Source organism: Mobula birostris, chromosome 23 (genome assembly GCF_030028105.1).
Source record: "Mobula birostris isolate sMobBir1 chromosome 23, sMobBir1.hap1, whole genome shotgun sequence".
Classification (NCBI taxonomy): domain Eukaryota; kingdom Metazoa; phylum Chordata; class Chondrichthyes; order Myliobatiformes; family Myliobatidae; genus Mobula; species Mobula birostris.
Window position 1 is genome coordinate 27,358,781 of NC_092392.1, and position 17,686 is coordinate 27,376,466.

At 49.5% G+C, this 17,686-nt stretch overlaps 1 protein-coding gene across 2 annotated transcripts in view; it reads right to left on the minus strand.

The window, feature by feature from the left end:
• Positions 1–298: 298 nt before the first annotated feature.
• LOC140186929 (semaphorin-3A-like) overlaps positions 299–17,686 on the minus strand; it is a 257,855-nt gene continuing 240,467 nt past the window's right edge. For both annotated transcript variants that reach the window (XM_072241701.1, XM_072241700.1), the window contains exons 16-18: positions 17,342–17,409; positions 7,159–7,304; positions 299–5,939 (exon numbers count right to left, since the gene is read on the minus strand). In XM_072241701.1, the coding sequence (XP_072097802.1) occupies positions 5,487–5,939; positions 7,159–7,304; positions 17,342–17,409 (667 nt within the window). In that variant the 3' untranslated portion in view covers positions 299–5,486. The remainder of the gene's footprint in view (positions 5,940–7,158; positions 7,305–17,341; positions 17,410–17,686) is intronic.

Genomic DNA, 17,686 nt, shown 5'->3' on the forward strand with positions numbered 1-17,686 from the left:
CTTCTCCCCTGCCATCAAATTCTGAACTGATAATGAAGACTACTTTTCCCTGAAACTTTTACACTGTTAATTAACTAATTTTTTTGTAAATTAAAGTATTTTTATATCTTGCACTGTATTGCTACCTTAGAACAACAAATTTCAAACTGCACAATTTTATTTGTTAATTTGTTTGTGATAATATTAGACTATGTGGTGTGTGTGGGTTTTATGTACTCTGTTGTGCACCTGCTCCAAAAGGACGTTGTTTCGCTTGGTGGCGTTTATGGGTGAATGACAAACTTGAACCTGAACTTGATTCCATAGTTTAAAAGAAAAGTTTATTCAACAACCGGATACATGCCAAAAGAAATAATTTACAGCAGCAATTTCATAAAATTCCTTTCCAGTTTTTGGTACCCCTTGGAAACGCGGTGATAAAGAGAGAGGTGGAGTCTCAGTAACTATCTACTGAATACGCATGCTTTGAATAACTGCAAAGTGCCCATTTTTGTATCAGGATGAATTAACCAAATAAATAGCTGTTTGCATTTCATCTGGCCAGTTTTTGGGCTGGTTATATAGACACTAAATTAGCTGATACATACATATGAAAACTAAATTCCTATCACCATTGCAATAAAACTTAATATTGTCCTTCTTTGTCTAACAAAAATATATATACACCAGTCTGGGCAAGTGGAAAGCAAAATGATGAACTATTTACCCTCAGAGCCTTGAAAATGGCTAAATAGTGGGAAGATCATTGTCTAATATTATTTATTGGAGAAAACCAATTTATAAAGCACATTCACATGCATCTTTTTTACACAGTACCTTTCAACAGACCATAAAATTATGAAGTCGTTCTGCAAACAAAGCACATCAAAACTACAAGAGTTTGCAAGATGTCAATACTATGGTTTATAAACCTTTCCTTTAAACAATAATTTATTGCCATGAAACTAATGGTGAACGGTATTATCAGCCTCTCAGGCACTGATTGTTCACATGTAGTTAACTTTCTTCCTGTGTTTCGTTACCAGACAAAAAAGAACACACACTGCGTGTTGCTCTCAGTACTGTCACTCAAGTAGATGTTGGACCGGGGAACGGGTTTGCAAGAGCATCAATGGGCATCAAATACCATCTGCCCACAGTCCAAGGGCAAAAATTAATTATCAATCAACATCACAGGAGAAAGATAAAATTATATTCAAACAGCCCCAGGAATATCTGAGTTTTCTGAACAATTAAAGTCATCCAGCTACAGTTAATGTGGGTGGGTAATAGTGTGTGTGGGTGGGTGGGTAATAGTGTGGGTGGGTGGGTGATGGAGTGGGTGGGTAATAGTGTGGCTGGGTAACAGTGTGGGTGGGTGATGGAGTGGGTGGGTAACGGTGTGGGTGGGTGATGGTGTGGATGGGTAATAGTGTGGGTGGGTAATAGTGTGGGTGGCTGAGTGATGGAGTGGGTGGGTGGGTGATGGAGTGGGTGGGTGATGGAGTGGTTGGGTGATGGTGTGGGTGGGTGATGGAGTGGGTGGGTGATGGTGTGGGTGGGTGAGTGATGGAGTGGGTGGGTGATAGTGTGGGTGGGTGATGCTGTGGGTGGATGATAGTGTGGGTGGGTAATGGTGTGGGTGGGTAATAGTATGGATGGGTGATGGAGTGGGTAGGTGATGGAGTGGGTGGGTGATGGTGTGGGTGGATGATAGTGTGGGTGGGTGATGGTGTGGATGGGTAATAGTGTGGGTGGGTAATAGTGTGGGTGGGTGGGTGATGGAGTGGGTGGGTGATGGTGTGGGTGGGTAACGGTGTGGGTGGGTGATGGTGTGGGTGGGTAATAGTGTGTGTGGGTGGGTGATGATGTGGGTGGGTGATGGAGTGGGTGGGTGATGGAGTGGGTGGGTAATAGTGTGGCTGGGTGATGGAGTGGGTGGATGGAGTGGGTGGGTGATGGTGTGAGTGGGTAATGGTGTGGGTGGGTAATGGTGTAGGTGGGTGATGGTGTGGCTGGGTAACAGTGTGGGTGGGTGATGGTGCGGGTGGGTAATAGTGTGGGTGAGTGATGGAGTGGGTGGGTGATGGTGTGGGTGGGTGATGGTGTGGGTGGGTAATAGTGTGGCTGGGTAACAGTGTGGGTGGGTGATGGAGTGGGTGGGTGATGGAGTGGTTGGGTGATGGTGTGGGTGGGTGATGGAGTGGGTGGGTGATGGTGTGGGTGGGTGATGGTGTGGGTGGGTAATAGTGCGGCTGGGTAACAGTGTGGGTGGGTGATGGAGTGGGTGGGTGATGGAGTGGTTGGGTGATGGAGTGGGTGGGTGATGGTGTGGGTGGGTGATAGTGTGGGTGGGTAATGGTGTGGGTGGGTAATAGTGTGGGTGAGTGATGGAGTGGGTAGGTGATGGTGTGGGTGGGTGATGGAGTGGGTGGGTGATGGTGTGGGTGGGTGATAGTGTGGGTGGGTAATGGTGTGGGTGGGTAATAGTGTGGGTGAGTGATGGAGTGGGTAGGTGATGGAGTGAGTGGGTGATGGTGTGGGTGGATGATAGTGTGGGTGGGTGATGGTGTGGATGGGTAATAGTGTGGGTGGGTAATAGTGTGGGTGGGTGAGTGATGGAGTGGGTGGGTGGGTGATGGTGTGGGTGGGTAACGGTGTGGATGGGTGATGGTGTGGGTGGGTAATAGTGTGTGTGGGTGGGTGATGGAGTGGGTGGGTGATGGTGTGGGTGGGTGATGGAGTGGGTGGGTAATAGTGTGGCTGGGTGATGGAGTGGGTGGATGGAGTGGGTGGGTGATGGTGTGAGTGGGTAATGGTGTGGGTGGGTGATGGTGTGGTTGGGTAATGGTGTGGGAGGGTAATAGTGTGGATGGGTAATATTGTGGCTGGGTAACGGTGTGGTTGGCTGACAGTGTGGTTGGGTAATGGTTGTCTGACTGGAGTCCCAGCCAACAATGAGCTCACAAGTTCATGCTGTACAGCAGAGGCCACATGTTACCTTGGGATTTTATGTTATTTTCGGCCAAAATGTTGCCCCCAAGAGAAGGAGAGGCACTCCATTCTCCCAGGCAGGTTGTGCACTTCTCCTGGGTGATTAGACCATAACAATATAAGACATAGGAGCAGAATTAGACCATTTGGCCCATCATGTCTTTTTCGCCATTCCATCATGGCTGATTTATTATCCCTCTCAACCCCATTCTTCTGCCTTTTCTCCATAACATTTGATGTTCTTACTAATCAAAATGATGTGAAGTCCTCACTTAGGAACCAGACGAGTCGAGATCTACATCAGAGAACTGAGTTCCAGGAACTATTAGTTGGCTGTGTGCCGGTATCTATTGTAAAGTGGGCTTGAACTGTGACACCGTGACTACCTGTTAAAATTCATTTGTAAATGGAACCTGATGGCACTTTGCATCTTTGAATCATTGACAAAGTTTTCCTTTAGACCTTGTGCCTCCTTTGCTGCGTCTATCCTTGGGCCTGTCGACCCATATCAAATGGCACTTAGACAGGACAGCGTGCACCTTGGATTTCTGGGGGTTCCTGGAAGATTGACTAGCTTAGAACAGATCTTCTTTCATCCCTCTCAACCCCTGAGGTACAGAGAGAAGGGTAGCCCACACACACATGCACACATACAACCTTCTCGTTAATGACCAGGAAATGGAAGATGCCCCTCATGCAGCTGAGGTAGTTAGTGAGTTTAAAGGTTGGACATTCCTGGATTCTCTACCCTGATATAAAATAGTCAAATATTTTATTTTCAGGAGTTAATTTCATGGAAGATTAAACATAGCCTGGGGCAGGTTATAAAGACAACCCTAAACAATTAAGACACAGTAATATTTGTCATTTATTACAAATATTGGTTCCCATCTTTAATATATTGTTTATTGTCAAGTGAAGATGACTTTTTCCCCACTGTTCCCATTCTAATGCTTTAGCTAAAGTTTATTTAATGCAGTTATTTGAAATATGCAAACCCTTGGGGGCTGATGCACAATGCATTCCTCCTTGTATTTTGGGAAGAATTATGTTGCCTGAAAGAATGCCACTTATCTCATATCAATCCTTGCAGTACAATGACTCTAACCCTGCATTGGGAGTGTTTGAATCTTAGTTTGGTCCATCTCTCTGCAACCTTAGCAAACATCAGCGTAAAATTGAATGTCTGAGCTTGTATTACTTCTGGAATGATTTACTAGTGATTCTGGTTGCTGGGAGCTTCTACACTTAACCCTCCAAGATCTCTTTCTTAAGACTCATTTTGGTAATGGGTTCCTGAACTCTTCATTTACTTCCATCCATTTTCTGGAATTGTAGAATGTCTTAATTTAAAAAAAAACATAAGAATGCAACAGGAAGTAACTACCCTGACATCAGTCTTAAAATAATTGACAAGTATTGCTACCTCCCTCCCAAAAAAATATCAGTCACAGGCATAATCTTCACTTGAGCTGAGAGCCGTCTTCTATGCAAGTAATTGAAGACTCAGCTCTAGTTTTATCTTCTCCAAAGCTGCTGCCATAAAATTCTCTATCACTGGATACAAATAGAACGTCTCTTAACACATCTCCATTAACATGAAGTTCTACTTAAATTAGATTGTCCAGCTGTCTTGTTTTCCACGTTCGGTGAGTACCCCAGTGACTGTGCTCTGTCTAGGTGGTAATTCTACGTTCAGAAAAGCTGTCCGTTTGGATTTCTGGTCTAAGTTAAAAGCAACTGGCAGCAATCTTGTTTCCTCAAGTCATGCTGACCTTCGTCATTCGGACAAAATACTCTCCCTGTCTCCTTGTGCCTGTCACTGAGTTCAGTGTCCATCAGTAGGGGGATCCAACTGAAATGCATCTTCACTGCCGTTGGGTTGAGGTTGGGGAGAGGGTGGGAGTGGTGCAGGGGGCACACATTCAACACCTTCACAGTGAACTGATGACTGACACCACAGCCTTGCTGGGGCTAGATATCCACCTGTCAGTGTGCACTGCACTCCTGAGCAACAGCAGGCTTGTTTTAGGATTGTCTCAACGTTAGGTTTCCCCAAACATGTGTCTCTGTTCCTCACCCCGAGGATGCGAGTCCCGTCCTTGGCGGGGGCAATAAACTAGCATCACACTCCGACTGAGCCAAAGGTGGAGTTCTTCTCCCCGGGGGATGTGAGTCCCATCCTTGGAGGTGCCGATAAGCTAGGAACACACTCTGACTGAGCCAAAGATGGGCGTTCTACCTGCCACTGGAGTGAACGGGCCAGTTTCAGTCAGTTGCAGGTCATGTTGAAGAAGTGACTTCGGTCCAACTATGAGATGCAATTCACAATCACCATGGTGCATTAACAAAAAGAATGAGGGGTTGAGTAAGAAGGGTGGGCGGTGGTTGTGTTTCTGGATGGAGCATCCCATACACTTGTAAACATCAACACAATGCAATGACCGAGTTAATGTATGTATTGCATCTTGTTTGAATTCAGTGTTCACTGGGGAGGGGGCGGGGTGTCCTTGTTAGACACTTCTCGGTGCTCTCTCAGACTCGTGCGTCCGCCTGTTGCGACCCTTCTTGTTTTCCTGCAGGTGCTTCCACTTGTTGCCGTGTGCGGGGGAGTGCGAGAGGCCCTGCTTCCTCCGCCGGCGGTCTCGCCGCCACACTTGCTCACAGAACTCGTCCATGGTGTTCAGGTTGGGGTGGTTTATCAGCTGCATGAAGTCCCGGTACCAGACCTTCTGGATGGCCGAGGTGATGCTGTGGCTCTCCTTGGCCCTCGGCCCCTCATCGTCCTCCTTGTGGAGAAGTTCCTCCAAGTGCTCGGTGTCGATGATCTCCAGGGTCACCTTCAGCAGGGTCTGCATGAAGCCGTGCTCTACCGTCTGGCAGATGTAGGTCCCCGCGTCTCTCCTCTGCAGGCTTCGCAGCAGCAAACCCTGCTCGGTCCTGATGAGGCGGTCATCCATATTAATCTACAATGGGTGGAGACACAGGATCAGACAAGGAACCACAGAGCCATGGAATCACACCATCATCATATCACAAAAGGAATCAGTTCTACCCACTGACTCCATTAAGGAACAAGGATTAAGCTTATTCACCATATACTGTACATTTACGTGTTGGGGATTTGCTGTGGTGTGTTGACATGACAGCCAACAAAAAGCAACAACATTCAACAATTATAACGAATTAAGAGTCATATAAAAATAAAGTTAGAAATACAGATATGGAATAAAATATGCATAAATACATAAATACCAGCATGTATTTACAACGTAAACAGAAATATAAAAATGATTTAAAATATTCCCTTCTAGAATTTTATAAAACTCCCTTCTGGAAAGCACCATAGGGCTATTAAAACAAAAAAACTTCACAACATCTTATAAATGTCTTCCCCCGAGGCGGTTATCTGTTTAAACATTCTAGCTCTCTGAACTCTATTTATTTATTACCCCTGTCACTGAACTGCACTGCTAACACTTTAAACCACTTTCCATAATGCTGCTTCCATTGTACAAACAATAGCTGGTGGTATTTTGTGTATTTTTGCATATTTGTTCCATGTCTGTGGGATATGCCTATCTCAGCATGTGATATCAGGTCTGGTAAACTGGGAAGATGAGATCTACAGTGAGACCCCATTGTCAGGAAGATGGTGCTGCAATGCCCAACGAGAGCGAAGGGCATGACGAGGCACACAAGGGATAATGGTCATCCACTGCAACCAAGGGAGACCCCAGTTTATGACGCTTGCTCATACCACTGGACCTGGATTTCTGAGGTTGAAAGAATGAAACTGGCCCAATGCAACAGCCTTACCACTTTAAAAACTGTCCAACGTTGGTTTCTTGTTGTTGGACATGATGGACAACCACCACTCCATAGCTGTACTTCAAACTTAATTTTTATGTAATTCTTTATTCTTTACAATTGTTCAATGTTGATTTTTGTTGCAAGCCACACCTACACATCACACTAATCTGTCACACTAACCTCTGTCACACTAATCTCATCTCACACTGTTGTCACACTAATCTCATTGCACACTGTTGTCACATTAACCTCTGTCACACTAATCTCACTCCACACTGCTGTCACACTAACCTCCCTCTCCTGCTGCACAAATCACGCTCTCGTGTCACACTGTCCCAGTGAAGCAGATACACTCTGACCAGAACTCATTACCTCCTCCTTGTGTTCCTCGTTCTGCCTCTGGAACTGCCAGAGAGCCAGTGCCCGCTGGGATTTGGGGATGCATTCCAAGAAGGTGGTGCTATTCTCCACCCCGTAGATGACCTTTGCCTCCACGTTTTCATACTGGTGTAGGTTATCTGCAGAAAGACAGGCCGTCATCAAACATTCAGAAGGAAACAAATTACTGCACAATGGTGCTGGATGCAAAGGAAGTCTTATTCAATAACATTAGAGCTGTGGTTCAAAAGAAATTCTCATTTCACTTCTGATATGCCTTCCAGTACAGAGCAATGAGGTGTTGGTGGGGGGGGGGGTCGTGAGGTGGGTTAGAGTGATGATAGATTAGGTTCTCAGCCCCATTCTGCTGGTTTCTCCCCATAACCTTTGACACCTATCTCCCCATAACCTTTGACACCCTTACTAGTCAAGCACCTATCAAGTATACTCAATGACTTGGCCTCCAGAGTTGTCTGGGGCAATGAATTCCACAGATTCACTGCCCTCTGACTAAAGAAGTTCCTCCTGAGCTCTGTTCTCTGTTTTAACATGGATTTGTGCGTGGAAGGTCATGTTTGACAAATCTTATTGAATTTTTTGATGAGGTTACTAGGAAAGTTGACGAGGGTAAAGCAGTGGATGTTGTCTATATGGACTTCAGTAAGGCCTTTGACAAGGTTCCACATGGAAGGTTAGTTAGGAAGGTTCAATCGTTAGGCATTAATATAGAAGTTGTAAAATGGATTCAGCAGTGGCTAGATGGGAGATGCCAGACAGTAGTGGAGGATAACTGTGTGTCAGATTGGAGGGCAGTGTGTAGCCGTGTGCCTCAGGGATTTGTACTGGGTCCAATGTTGTTTGTCATATATATTAATGATCTGGATGATGGGGTGGTAAATTGGATTAGTAAGTATGCAGATGATACTAAAATAGGTGGTGTTGTAGATGATGAGGTAGGTTTTCAAAGCTTGCAGAGAGATTTAGAACAGTTAGAAGAGTGGGCTGAAAGATGGCAGATGGAGTTTAATGCTGAAAAATGTGAGGTGCTACATTTTGGTAGGACTAATCAAAATAGGACATACATGGTAAATGGTAGAGCATTAAAGAATGCTGTAGAACAGAGGGATCTAGGAATAATAGTGCATAGTTTCCTGAAGATGGAATCTCATGTAGATAGAGTGGTGAAGAAAGCTTTCGGTTTGCTGGCCTTTATTAATCAGAGCATTGAGTATAGGAGTTGGGATGTAATGTTGAATTTGTATAAGGCATTGGTAAGGCCAAATCTGGAGTATTGTGTTCAGTTCTGGTCACCGAATTATAGGAACGATGTCAATAAAATTGAGAGAGTACAGAGGAGGTTTACTAAAATGTTGCCTGGGTTTCATCTCCTGAGTTACAGAGAAAGGTTGAACAAGTTAGGTCTTTATTCTTTGGAGCATAGAAGGTTGAAGGGGGCCTTGATAGAGGTGTTTAAAATTATAAGGGGGATTGATAGAGTTGACGTGGTTAGGCTTTTTCCATTGAGAGTGGGGAAGATTCAAACAAGAGGACATGAGTTGAGAGTTAGCGGACAAAAGTTTAGGGGTAACATGAGGGGGAACTTCTTTACTCAGAGAGTGGTAGCTGTGTGGAATGAGCTTCTAGCAGAAGTGGTTGAATCAGGTTCTATGTTATCGTTTAAAGTTAAATTGGATAGATATATGGACAGGAAAGGAATGGAGGGTTATGGGCTGAGTACAGGTCAGTGGGACTAGGAGAGAGTAAGAGTTCAGCACAGACTAGAAGGGCCGAGATGGCCTGTTTCCGTGCTGTAATTGTTATATGGTCATATGGTTAAAGGGACATCTCTCTATTTTTAGATTGTGCCTCTGTTCCTAGACTCCCCCACTACAATACTACTATAATACTTCAAATTTCAGTACAATATCATGTTGTGGTCTTTCATTGATTCTGTTATGGTTATTATTCTATTATGGAATTATTGAGTATATGAGCAAGAAAATGAATCTTAGGGATGTATATGGTGACATATATGTACTTTGATAATAAATTTCCCTTCAACTTTGTACATCTTTCTTATTGCTAAGCATGTAATTAGGCAACATTCGCCAATGTAACAGGAACGCTGAACTCCGTGGGAACTAATGCAGAGGCGGGATGGTAGCTAACAATACATTTTACTGCATGTTTCAATGTAGATGTGAGAAATAAGAGGAATCTTTAATCTGCAAACATTTAAGACACACATGGCCTGTTGCAGCTGCTCTGGGATTGTAACAGTGCCAAAGGCAGAGAATGAGGCTGAGGGAAGGTTAGAGATTTCATTTCAATGTCTGCAGAGAATGCCGTGTGTCCTAATGTGCAAATTACAAGTGCAGGATTACTAGGTCAGTTATAATCATTCCACATTATCCAACAGCAGAAACATGAAACCTATCAGGTGCCACACGGATCATTAGAGATTATAAGAATGATTATTGCCCATCTCGGAGTAACTGTTCTCTGATTTCTGTCCCATTCTACAACCATGAACAGTGCAACATTAAAGAAATATTCAATGTAAAAAGAAAAAATGCTGGAAACACTCAGCAGGTCAGGCAGCATCTGTGGAAATTATCTCACAGGTTTGTGAACAGGACCAACGGTGTATGAGGAACGATTAAGATTAGCATTCATATTGAAACATTGAAACGTATAGTTGTTGTGTATTTATGACTAATCTTGTAAATATGTTGTTGATTAAGAATCCTTTATTGGTTTAAATAATTCATTATGGGTTATATGTATAAATAAATAAATTGCATTTGTCATGACCCAGCCACGTCATATGTTTGTGCCTTGCTTAAATTAAAAACATGACTTAACTCTGACTCCTGTTTACATTTGGATTTGTTTAATGTTTTGAAGTTGCAAAACATAACAACAGTGAAATTTGCTCCCTGTGCAAATGGCCAACATGGTCTGAAGATGTGCTGGGGGCAGCCTGCAAGTATCAGCATGCTCCTGGCACCAACCTAGCATACCCACAACTCACTCACCCTAACTGGTACGTCTCTGGGTTGTGGGAGAGAACCGGAACACCTGGGGGATACCCACGCAGTCACAGGAGGAACGTACAAACTCCTCACTGACAATGGTGGGAATTTAACCATGACTGCACTAACCACTATGCTACCGTCCCATTACGTAAGGTCTAGTATATGTCCTCAGGAAAGTCACTCGTGACTAAGGTACAGAACCAGACTAAACATTAGCTTGCAGCAAGGAAGAGGTGCTTGAGGTCATGGATGAACTGAAGTGGATGAGTCACTAATTCCCGGAGAGATGGCGCCGAATTTCCTGAGGAAGATGAGGGAGAAAATTACAGAAGTCATGACCAAAAGTTTTAAAGTCAAGAAACTTTACATTACACCCTTGTTCAACAAAGGCAGTAGCGGTAAACTCTTCAACTTAAAGGTGAAAAAGATTTGCTTTATTTGCTACATTGAACTATGTGAGATGAGTTGGTTGTGTCAAATCAAATCAGTGAGGGTTCTTCTGGCCAGTCTGCAGGTGTTACCATTCTTGCATTGCCAACATAGCAAGCCCACACCTCACTAACCCTGACCAGTATGTCTTTGGAACGTGGGAGGAAACCAGAGCACCCAGAGGAAACCCACGCGGTTATGAGGAGAACGTACAAACTCCTTACAGACAGTGGAGTGGTTTGAGCCACAATCTAACAGCTGGTGTTGTAAAGCATTGTGCTCACTGTTACGCTACAGTGCCAGTCCAATAAAAATGCAGTGCTTATAGGACATAGGAACAGAAATACGCCATTTGGTCTATCAGGCTCCTATGTCCTATAAACGAACCCCGTTGCTTAACTCCTACTGTTATCACTAAACAAATATTAATATAATTAACGTGGCTTTATCCTCACTGTTACCTGGGATATGAATGTATCCAATGTTGGCCTGGATTCAAAATCTTACCTTGCCAAACCCATTGTCTTAACAAATGTTCCACTTTCTAATTGAAAACTGCATCATGCAACAGCAGAGGGCAGTGTTACCCAACATATAGCATGAACTTGGCGCCATCCTGAAATTTGCCAATACAGCAACATTTCTGTGTTTAACGTTGACATTTGGCCCAGCAGAAGCCTGCTGCAAGTGCTAGCAACACTCTCCTCTTCGCTGGAGATGCACTGAGTGCCTTTTCTTCAATGCTTACTGGCTGCCGGTGAGGTATTTGCAGTCAAATCGTGACTGATGTCTCCGGATGTTAACCACTAGTTAGCCGTGGTTAATCAATGCACATTCTAACGGCAGCCCCGCTTTCCTGAGCTAACAAGAGTATGGCTGCATGGCAATGGTAATTGTTCATTTACCCCTTCCCATTGTCACCCTCTGGTGTACAGGAGAAGGGGCAAGAGAAAGGGGTGAAGGGAAAAGAGTGTCAAGCTCTTTTGGGTTAAAGAGGACAAAGGGGTTGAGGGGAACAAGAGAGTGTAAGGACGGAATGGGTTAAGGGGAATGAGAAGGGGCTGCTGCAGAGGAACGATGAGCAGTATAAACACCAGGCAGAGAGCAGTGAGCCCTAGGTTTTCAGGGGTAGTGGAAGCAGGCAATGTGGTGGAGTTTATGAGGCTTTTAGTCAGATAAGTGAATGTGAAGGGAATGGAGGGATATGGGATATACAGGAGGAGGACATTTAGTATAAGCTGGCATCAAGGTCAGCAGAGCATTGAGGGCCGAACGGCCTAGTGCTGTACTCTTCTATGTTCTATGTTAAGGCAGAGAGAGGACCTTAGACCCCAGTGTCACCACCCATCACCTTTGACCAGCTTATGCCCCCAACGCTGAGGACTCTGCAGAGTTGCTATTGTCTCAGTGGGAAATCTGACCATCGGATCAGAGGTGTGGAGACAGTGTTGGGTAGAGTCAGAGGTGTGGGGAGAGTGTTGGGGAGAGGGAGAGGTGTGGGGAGAGTGTTGGGGAGAGGGAGAGGTGTGGGGAGAGTGTTGGGGAGAGGGAGAGGTGTGGGGAGAGAGTTAGGAGAGAGGCAGAGGTGTGTGGAGAGTGTTAGGGGAGAGGCAGAAGTGTGGGGAGAGTTGGGGGAGAGGCAGAGGTGTGGGGGGAGTGTTAGGGAGACGCAGAGGTGTGGGGAGTGTTGGGGAGAGGCAGAGGTGTGGGGAGAGGCAGAGGTGTGGGGAGAGTGTTGGGAAGAGGCAGAGGTGTGGGGAGAGAGTTTGGGGAGAGGCAGAGGTGTGGAGAGTGCTGGGGAGAGGCAGAGGTGTGGGGAGAGGCAGAGGTGTGGGGAGAGTTGGGGAGAGACAGAGGTGTGGGGAGTATTGGGGAGAGGCAGAGGTGTGGGGAGTGTTGGGGAGAGGCAGAGGTGTGGGGAAGGTGTTGGGAAGATGCGAAGATCTGGGGAGTGTTAGGGAACAGGCAGAGGTGTGGGGAGAGAGTTGGGGAGAGGCAGAGGTGTGGGGAGAGTGTTGGGGAGAGGCAGAGGTGTGGGGAGAGTGTTGGGGAGATGCAGAGGTGTGGGGAGAGGCAGAGGTGTGGGGAGAAGGTTGGGGAGAGATAGAGGTGTGGGGAGTGTGTTAGGGGAGAGGCAGAAGTGTGGGGAGAGTGTTGGGGAGAGGCAGAGGTGTGGGGAGAGTGTTGGGGAGAGGCAGAGGTGTGGGGAGAGTGTTGGGGAGAGGCCGAGGTGTGGGGAGTGTTAGGGAGAGAGGCAGAGGTGTGGGGGGAGTGTTAGGGGGAGAAGCAGAGGTGTGGGGGGGAGTGTTAGGGAGAGGCAGAGGTGTGGGGAGAGTGTTGGGGAGAGGCAGAGGTGTGAGGAGAGTGTTGGGGAGAGGCAGAGGTGTGGGGAGAGAGTTAGGGGAGAGGCAGAGGTGTGGGGAGAGAGTTGGGGAGAGGCAGAGGTGTGGAGAGTGTTGGGGAGAGGCAGAGGTGTGGGGAGAGTGTTGGGGAGAGGCAGAGGTGTGGGGAGAGGCAGAGGTGTTGGGAGAGTGTTGGGGAGAGGCAGAGGTGTGGGGAGAGAGTTGGGGAGAGGCAGAGGTGTGTTGAGTGCTGGGGAGAGGCAGAGGTGTGGGGAGTGCTGGGGAGAGGCAGAGGTGTGGGGAGAGACAGAGGTGTGGGGAGTGCTGGGAAGAGGCAGAGGTGTGGGAAGAGAGTTGGGGAGAGACAGAGGTGTGGGAGTGTTGGGGAAAGGCAGAGGTGTGGGGAGTGTTGGGGAGAGGCAGAGGTGTGGGGGGAGTGTTGGGGAGAGGCAGAGGTGTGGGGAGAGGCAGAGGTGTTGGGAGAGTGTTGGGGAGAGGCAGAGGTGTGGGGAGAGTGTTGGGGAGAGAGTTAGGGGAGAGGCAGAGGTGTGGAGAGTGCTGGGGAGAGGCCGAGGTGTGGGGAGTGTTAGGGAGAGAGGCAGAGGTGTGGGGAGAGTGTTGGGGAGAGGCAGAGGTGTGGGGAGAGTGTTGGGGAGAGGCAGAGGTGTGGGGAGAGAGTTGGGGAGAGGCAGAGGTGTGGAGAGTGCTGGGGAGAGGCAGAGGTGTGGGGAGTGCTGGGGAGAGGCAGAGGTGTGGGGAGAGGCAGAGGTGTTGGGAGAGTGTTGGGGAGAGACAGAGGTGTGGGGAGAGTTTTGGGGAGAGAGTTAGGAGAAAGGCAGAGGTGTGGAGAGTGCTGGGGAGAGGCAGAGGTGTGGGGAGAGAGTTGGGGAGAGGCCGAGGTGTGGGGAGTGTTAGGGAGAGAAGCAGAGGTGTGGGGAGAGGCAGAGGTGTGAGGAGAGTGTTGGGGAGAGGCAGAGGTGTGGGGAGAGAGTTGGGGAGAGGCAGAGGTGTGTTGAGTGCTGGGGAGAGGCAGAGGTGTGGGGAGTGCTGGGGAGAGGCAGAGGTGTGGGGAGAGACAGAGGTGTGGGGAGTGCTGGGAAGAGGCAGAGGTGTGGGAAGAGAGTTGGGGAGAGACAGAGGTGTGGGAGTGCTGGGGAAAGGCAGAGGTGTGGGGAGTGTTGGGGAGAGGCAGAGGTGTGGGGAAAGTGTTGGGAAGAGGCGAAGATCTGGGGAGTGTTAGGGAAGAGACAGAGGTGTGGGGAGAGAGTTAGGGAAGAGGCAGAGGTGTGGGGAGAGTGTTGGGGAGAGAGTTAGGGGAGAGGCAGAGGTGTGGAGAGTGCTGGGGAGAGGCCGAGGTGTGGGGAGTGTTAGGGAGAGAGGCAGAGGTGTGGGGAGAGTGTTGGGGAGAGGCAGAGGTGTGGGGAGAGTGTTGGGGAGAGGCAGAGGTGTGGGGAGAGAGTTGGGGAGAGGCAGAGGTGTGGAGAGTGCTGGGGAGAGGCAGAGGTGTGGGGAGAGGCAGAGGTGTTGGGAGAGTGTTGGGGAGAGGCAGAGGTGTGGGGAGAGTTTTGGGGAGAGAGTTAGGAGAAAGGCAGAGGTGTGGAGAGTGCTGGGGAGAGGCAGAGGTGTGGGGAGAGAGTTGGGGAGAGGCCGAGGTGTGGGGAGTGTTAGGGAGAGAAGCAGAGGTGTGGGGAGAGGCAGAGATGTGAGGAGAGTGTTGGGGAGAGGCAGAGGTGTGGGGAGAGAGTTGGGGAGAGGCAGAGGTGTGTTGAGTGCTGGGGAGAGGCAGAGGTGTGGGGAGTGCTGGGGAGAGGTAGAGGTGTGGGGAGAGACAGAGGTGTGGGGAGTGCTGGGAAGAGGCAGAGGTGTGGGAAGAGAGTTGGGGAGAGACAGAGGTGTGGGAGTGCTGGGGAAAGGCAGAGGTGTGGGGAGTGTTGGGGAGAGGCAGAGGTGTGGGGAAAGTGTTGGGAAGAGGCGAAGATCTGGGGAGTGTTAGGGAAGAGACAGAGGTGTGGGGAGAGAGTTAGGGAAGAGGCAGAGGTGTGGGGAGAGTGTTGGGGAGAGGTGTGGGGAGAGAGTTGGGGAGAGAGTTGGGGAGAGGCAGAGGTGTGGGGAGAGAGTTGGGGAGAGGCAGAGGTGTGGGGAGAGTGTTGGGGAGAGGCAGAGGTGTGGGGGGGAGTGTTAGGGGGAGAGGCAGAGGTGTGGGGGGAGTGTTAGGGGGAGAGGCAGAGGTGTGGGGAGGGAGTGTTAGGAAGAGGCCAAGGTGTGGGGAGTGTTAGGGAGAGAGGCAGAGGTGTGGGGGGAGTGTTAGGGAGAGAGGCAGAGGTGTGGGGAGGTGTGGGGAGAGAGTTGAGGAGAGACAGAGGTGTGGGGAGTGTTGGGGAGAGGCAGAGTGTGGGGGGGGAGTGTTAGGGGGAGAGGCAGAGGTGTGGGGAGAGAGTTAGGGGAGAAGCAGAGGTGTGGGGAGTATTAGGGGAGAGGCAGAGGTGTGGGGGGAGTGTTAGGGGGAGAGGCAGAGGTGTGGGGAGAGAGTTGGGGAGAGGCAGAGGTGTGGGGAGAGTGTTGGGGAGAGAGTTCAGGAGAGACAGAGGTGTGGGGAGTGTTGGGGAGAGGCAGAGGTATGGGGAGAATGTTGGGGAGAGGCAGAGGTGTGGGGAGAGAGTTGGGGAGAGACAGAGGTGTGGGGAGTGTGTTAGGGGAGAGGCAGAGGTGTGGGGAGAGTGTTGGGGAGAGGCAGAGGTGTGGGGAGAGTGTTAGGGGAGAGGCAGAGGTGTGGGGAGAGTGTTGGGGAGAGGCAGAGGTGTGGGGAGAATGTTGGGGAGAGACAGAAGTGTGGGGGGAGAGGCAGAGGTGTGGGGAGTGTTGGGGAGAGGCAGAGTGTGGGGGGGGAGTGTTACGGGGAGAGGCAGAGGTGTGGGGAGAGAGTTAGGGGAGAAGCAGAGGTGTGGGGAGTATTAGGGGAGAGGCAGAGGTGTGGGGGGAGTGTTAGGGGGAGAGGCAGAGGTGTGGGGAGAGAGTTGGGGAGAGGCAGAGGTGTGGGGAGAGTGTTGGGGAGAGAGTTCAGGAGAGACAGAGGTGTGGGGAGTGTTGGGGAGAGGCAGAGGTATGGGGAGAATGTTGGGGAGAGGCAGAGATGTGGGGAGAGTGTTGGGGAGAGGCAGAGGTGTGGGGAGAGAGTTGGGGAGAGACAGAGGTGTGGGGAGTGTGTTAGGGGAGAGGCAGAGGTGTGGGGAGAGTGTTGGGGAGAGGCAGAGGTGTGGGGAGAGTGTTAGGGGAGAGGCAGAGGTGTGGGGAGAGTGTTGGGGAGAGGCAGAGGTGTGGGGAGAATGTTGGGGAGAGACAGAAGTGTGGGGGGAGAGGCAGAGGTGTGGGGAGTGTTGGGGAGAGGCAGAGTGTGGGGGGGGAGTGTTACGGGGAGAGGCAGAGGTGTGGGGAGAGAGTTAGGGGAGAAGCAGAGGTGTGGGGAGTATTAGGGGAGAGGCAGAGGTGTGGGGGGAGTGTTAGGGGGAGAGGCAGAGGTGTGGGGGGGAGTGTTAGGGAGAAACCGAGGTGTGGGGAGTGTTAGGGAGAGAGGCAGAGGTGTGGGGAGAGTGTTGGGGGAGAGGCAGAGGTGTGGAGAGAGAGTTAGGGGAGAAGCAGAGGTGTGGGGGGAGTGTTGGGGGAGAGGCAGAGGTGTGGGAAGTGTTGGGGAGAGGCAGAGGTGTGGGGTGTGTTAGGGGAGAGCAGACGTGCGGGGAGAGTGTTGGGGGAGAGGCAGAGGTGTGGGGAGTGTTGGGGAGAGGCAGAAGTTTGAGTTGTGTTGGGGAGAGGCAGAGGGGTGGGGAGAGTGTTGGGGAGAGGCAAAGGTGTGGGGGGAGTGTTGGGGGAGAGGCAGAGGTATGGGGAGTGTTGGGGAGAGGCAGAGGTGTGGGGAGAGTTGAGGGAGCAGCAAACGAGTGGGGAGAGTGTTGGGGGAGAGGTAGAGGTGTGAGGAGTGTTGGGAAAAGGCAGAGGTGTGGGGAGAGTGTTGGGGGAGAGGCAGAGTTGTGGGGAGAGTGTCGGGGGAGAGACAGAGGTGTGGGGAGTGTTGGGGAGAGGCAGAGGTGTGGGGAGAGTGTTAGGGGAGAGCAGAGGTCTGGGAAGAGTGTTGGGGAGAGGCAGAGGTGTGGGGAGTGTTAGGGGATAGGCAGCGGTGTGGAGAGAGTGTTAGGAGGAGAGGCTGATGTGTGGGGAGTGTTGGGGAGAAGCAGCGGTGTGGGGAGAGAGTTAGGGGGAGAGTCAGAGGTGTGAGGACTTTTGGGGAGAGGCTGATGTGTGGGGGAGTGTGTTAGGGGAGAAGCAGAGGTGTGGGGAGAGTGTTGGGGGAGAGGGCCGTGTTCTGTATCTACTCACCGCTGTGATGTTGGTCAGAGCACTGTGTAAGGGGATCCCCATTTCTGATGTCCTGTCTTCTTATACGTCTGGAACAGAAAGAAATTGTATGAGTTTCAGGACTCGTTCAAACTAACACTACATCGGCTTCCTCAGTCACAGGCTGTTGGAAGCCACACACTCCGAGATCTCGGTTACAGGCAAGGATCATAGCTTCTGTGAAGTGTTCTAACTTTGGTCGTCTAAATGTTCTAGCTTTATAGCAAAGCTAACTTGGAGAGAAAGATTGGAAATGAGCATGTCTGACTGCATGCACTGCCTGACCTGAAAACGTCTCTCTCAGATCTGCAGTGAATTTGAGTAAAC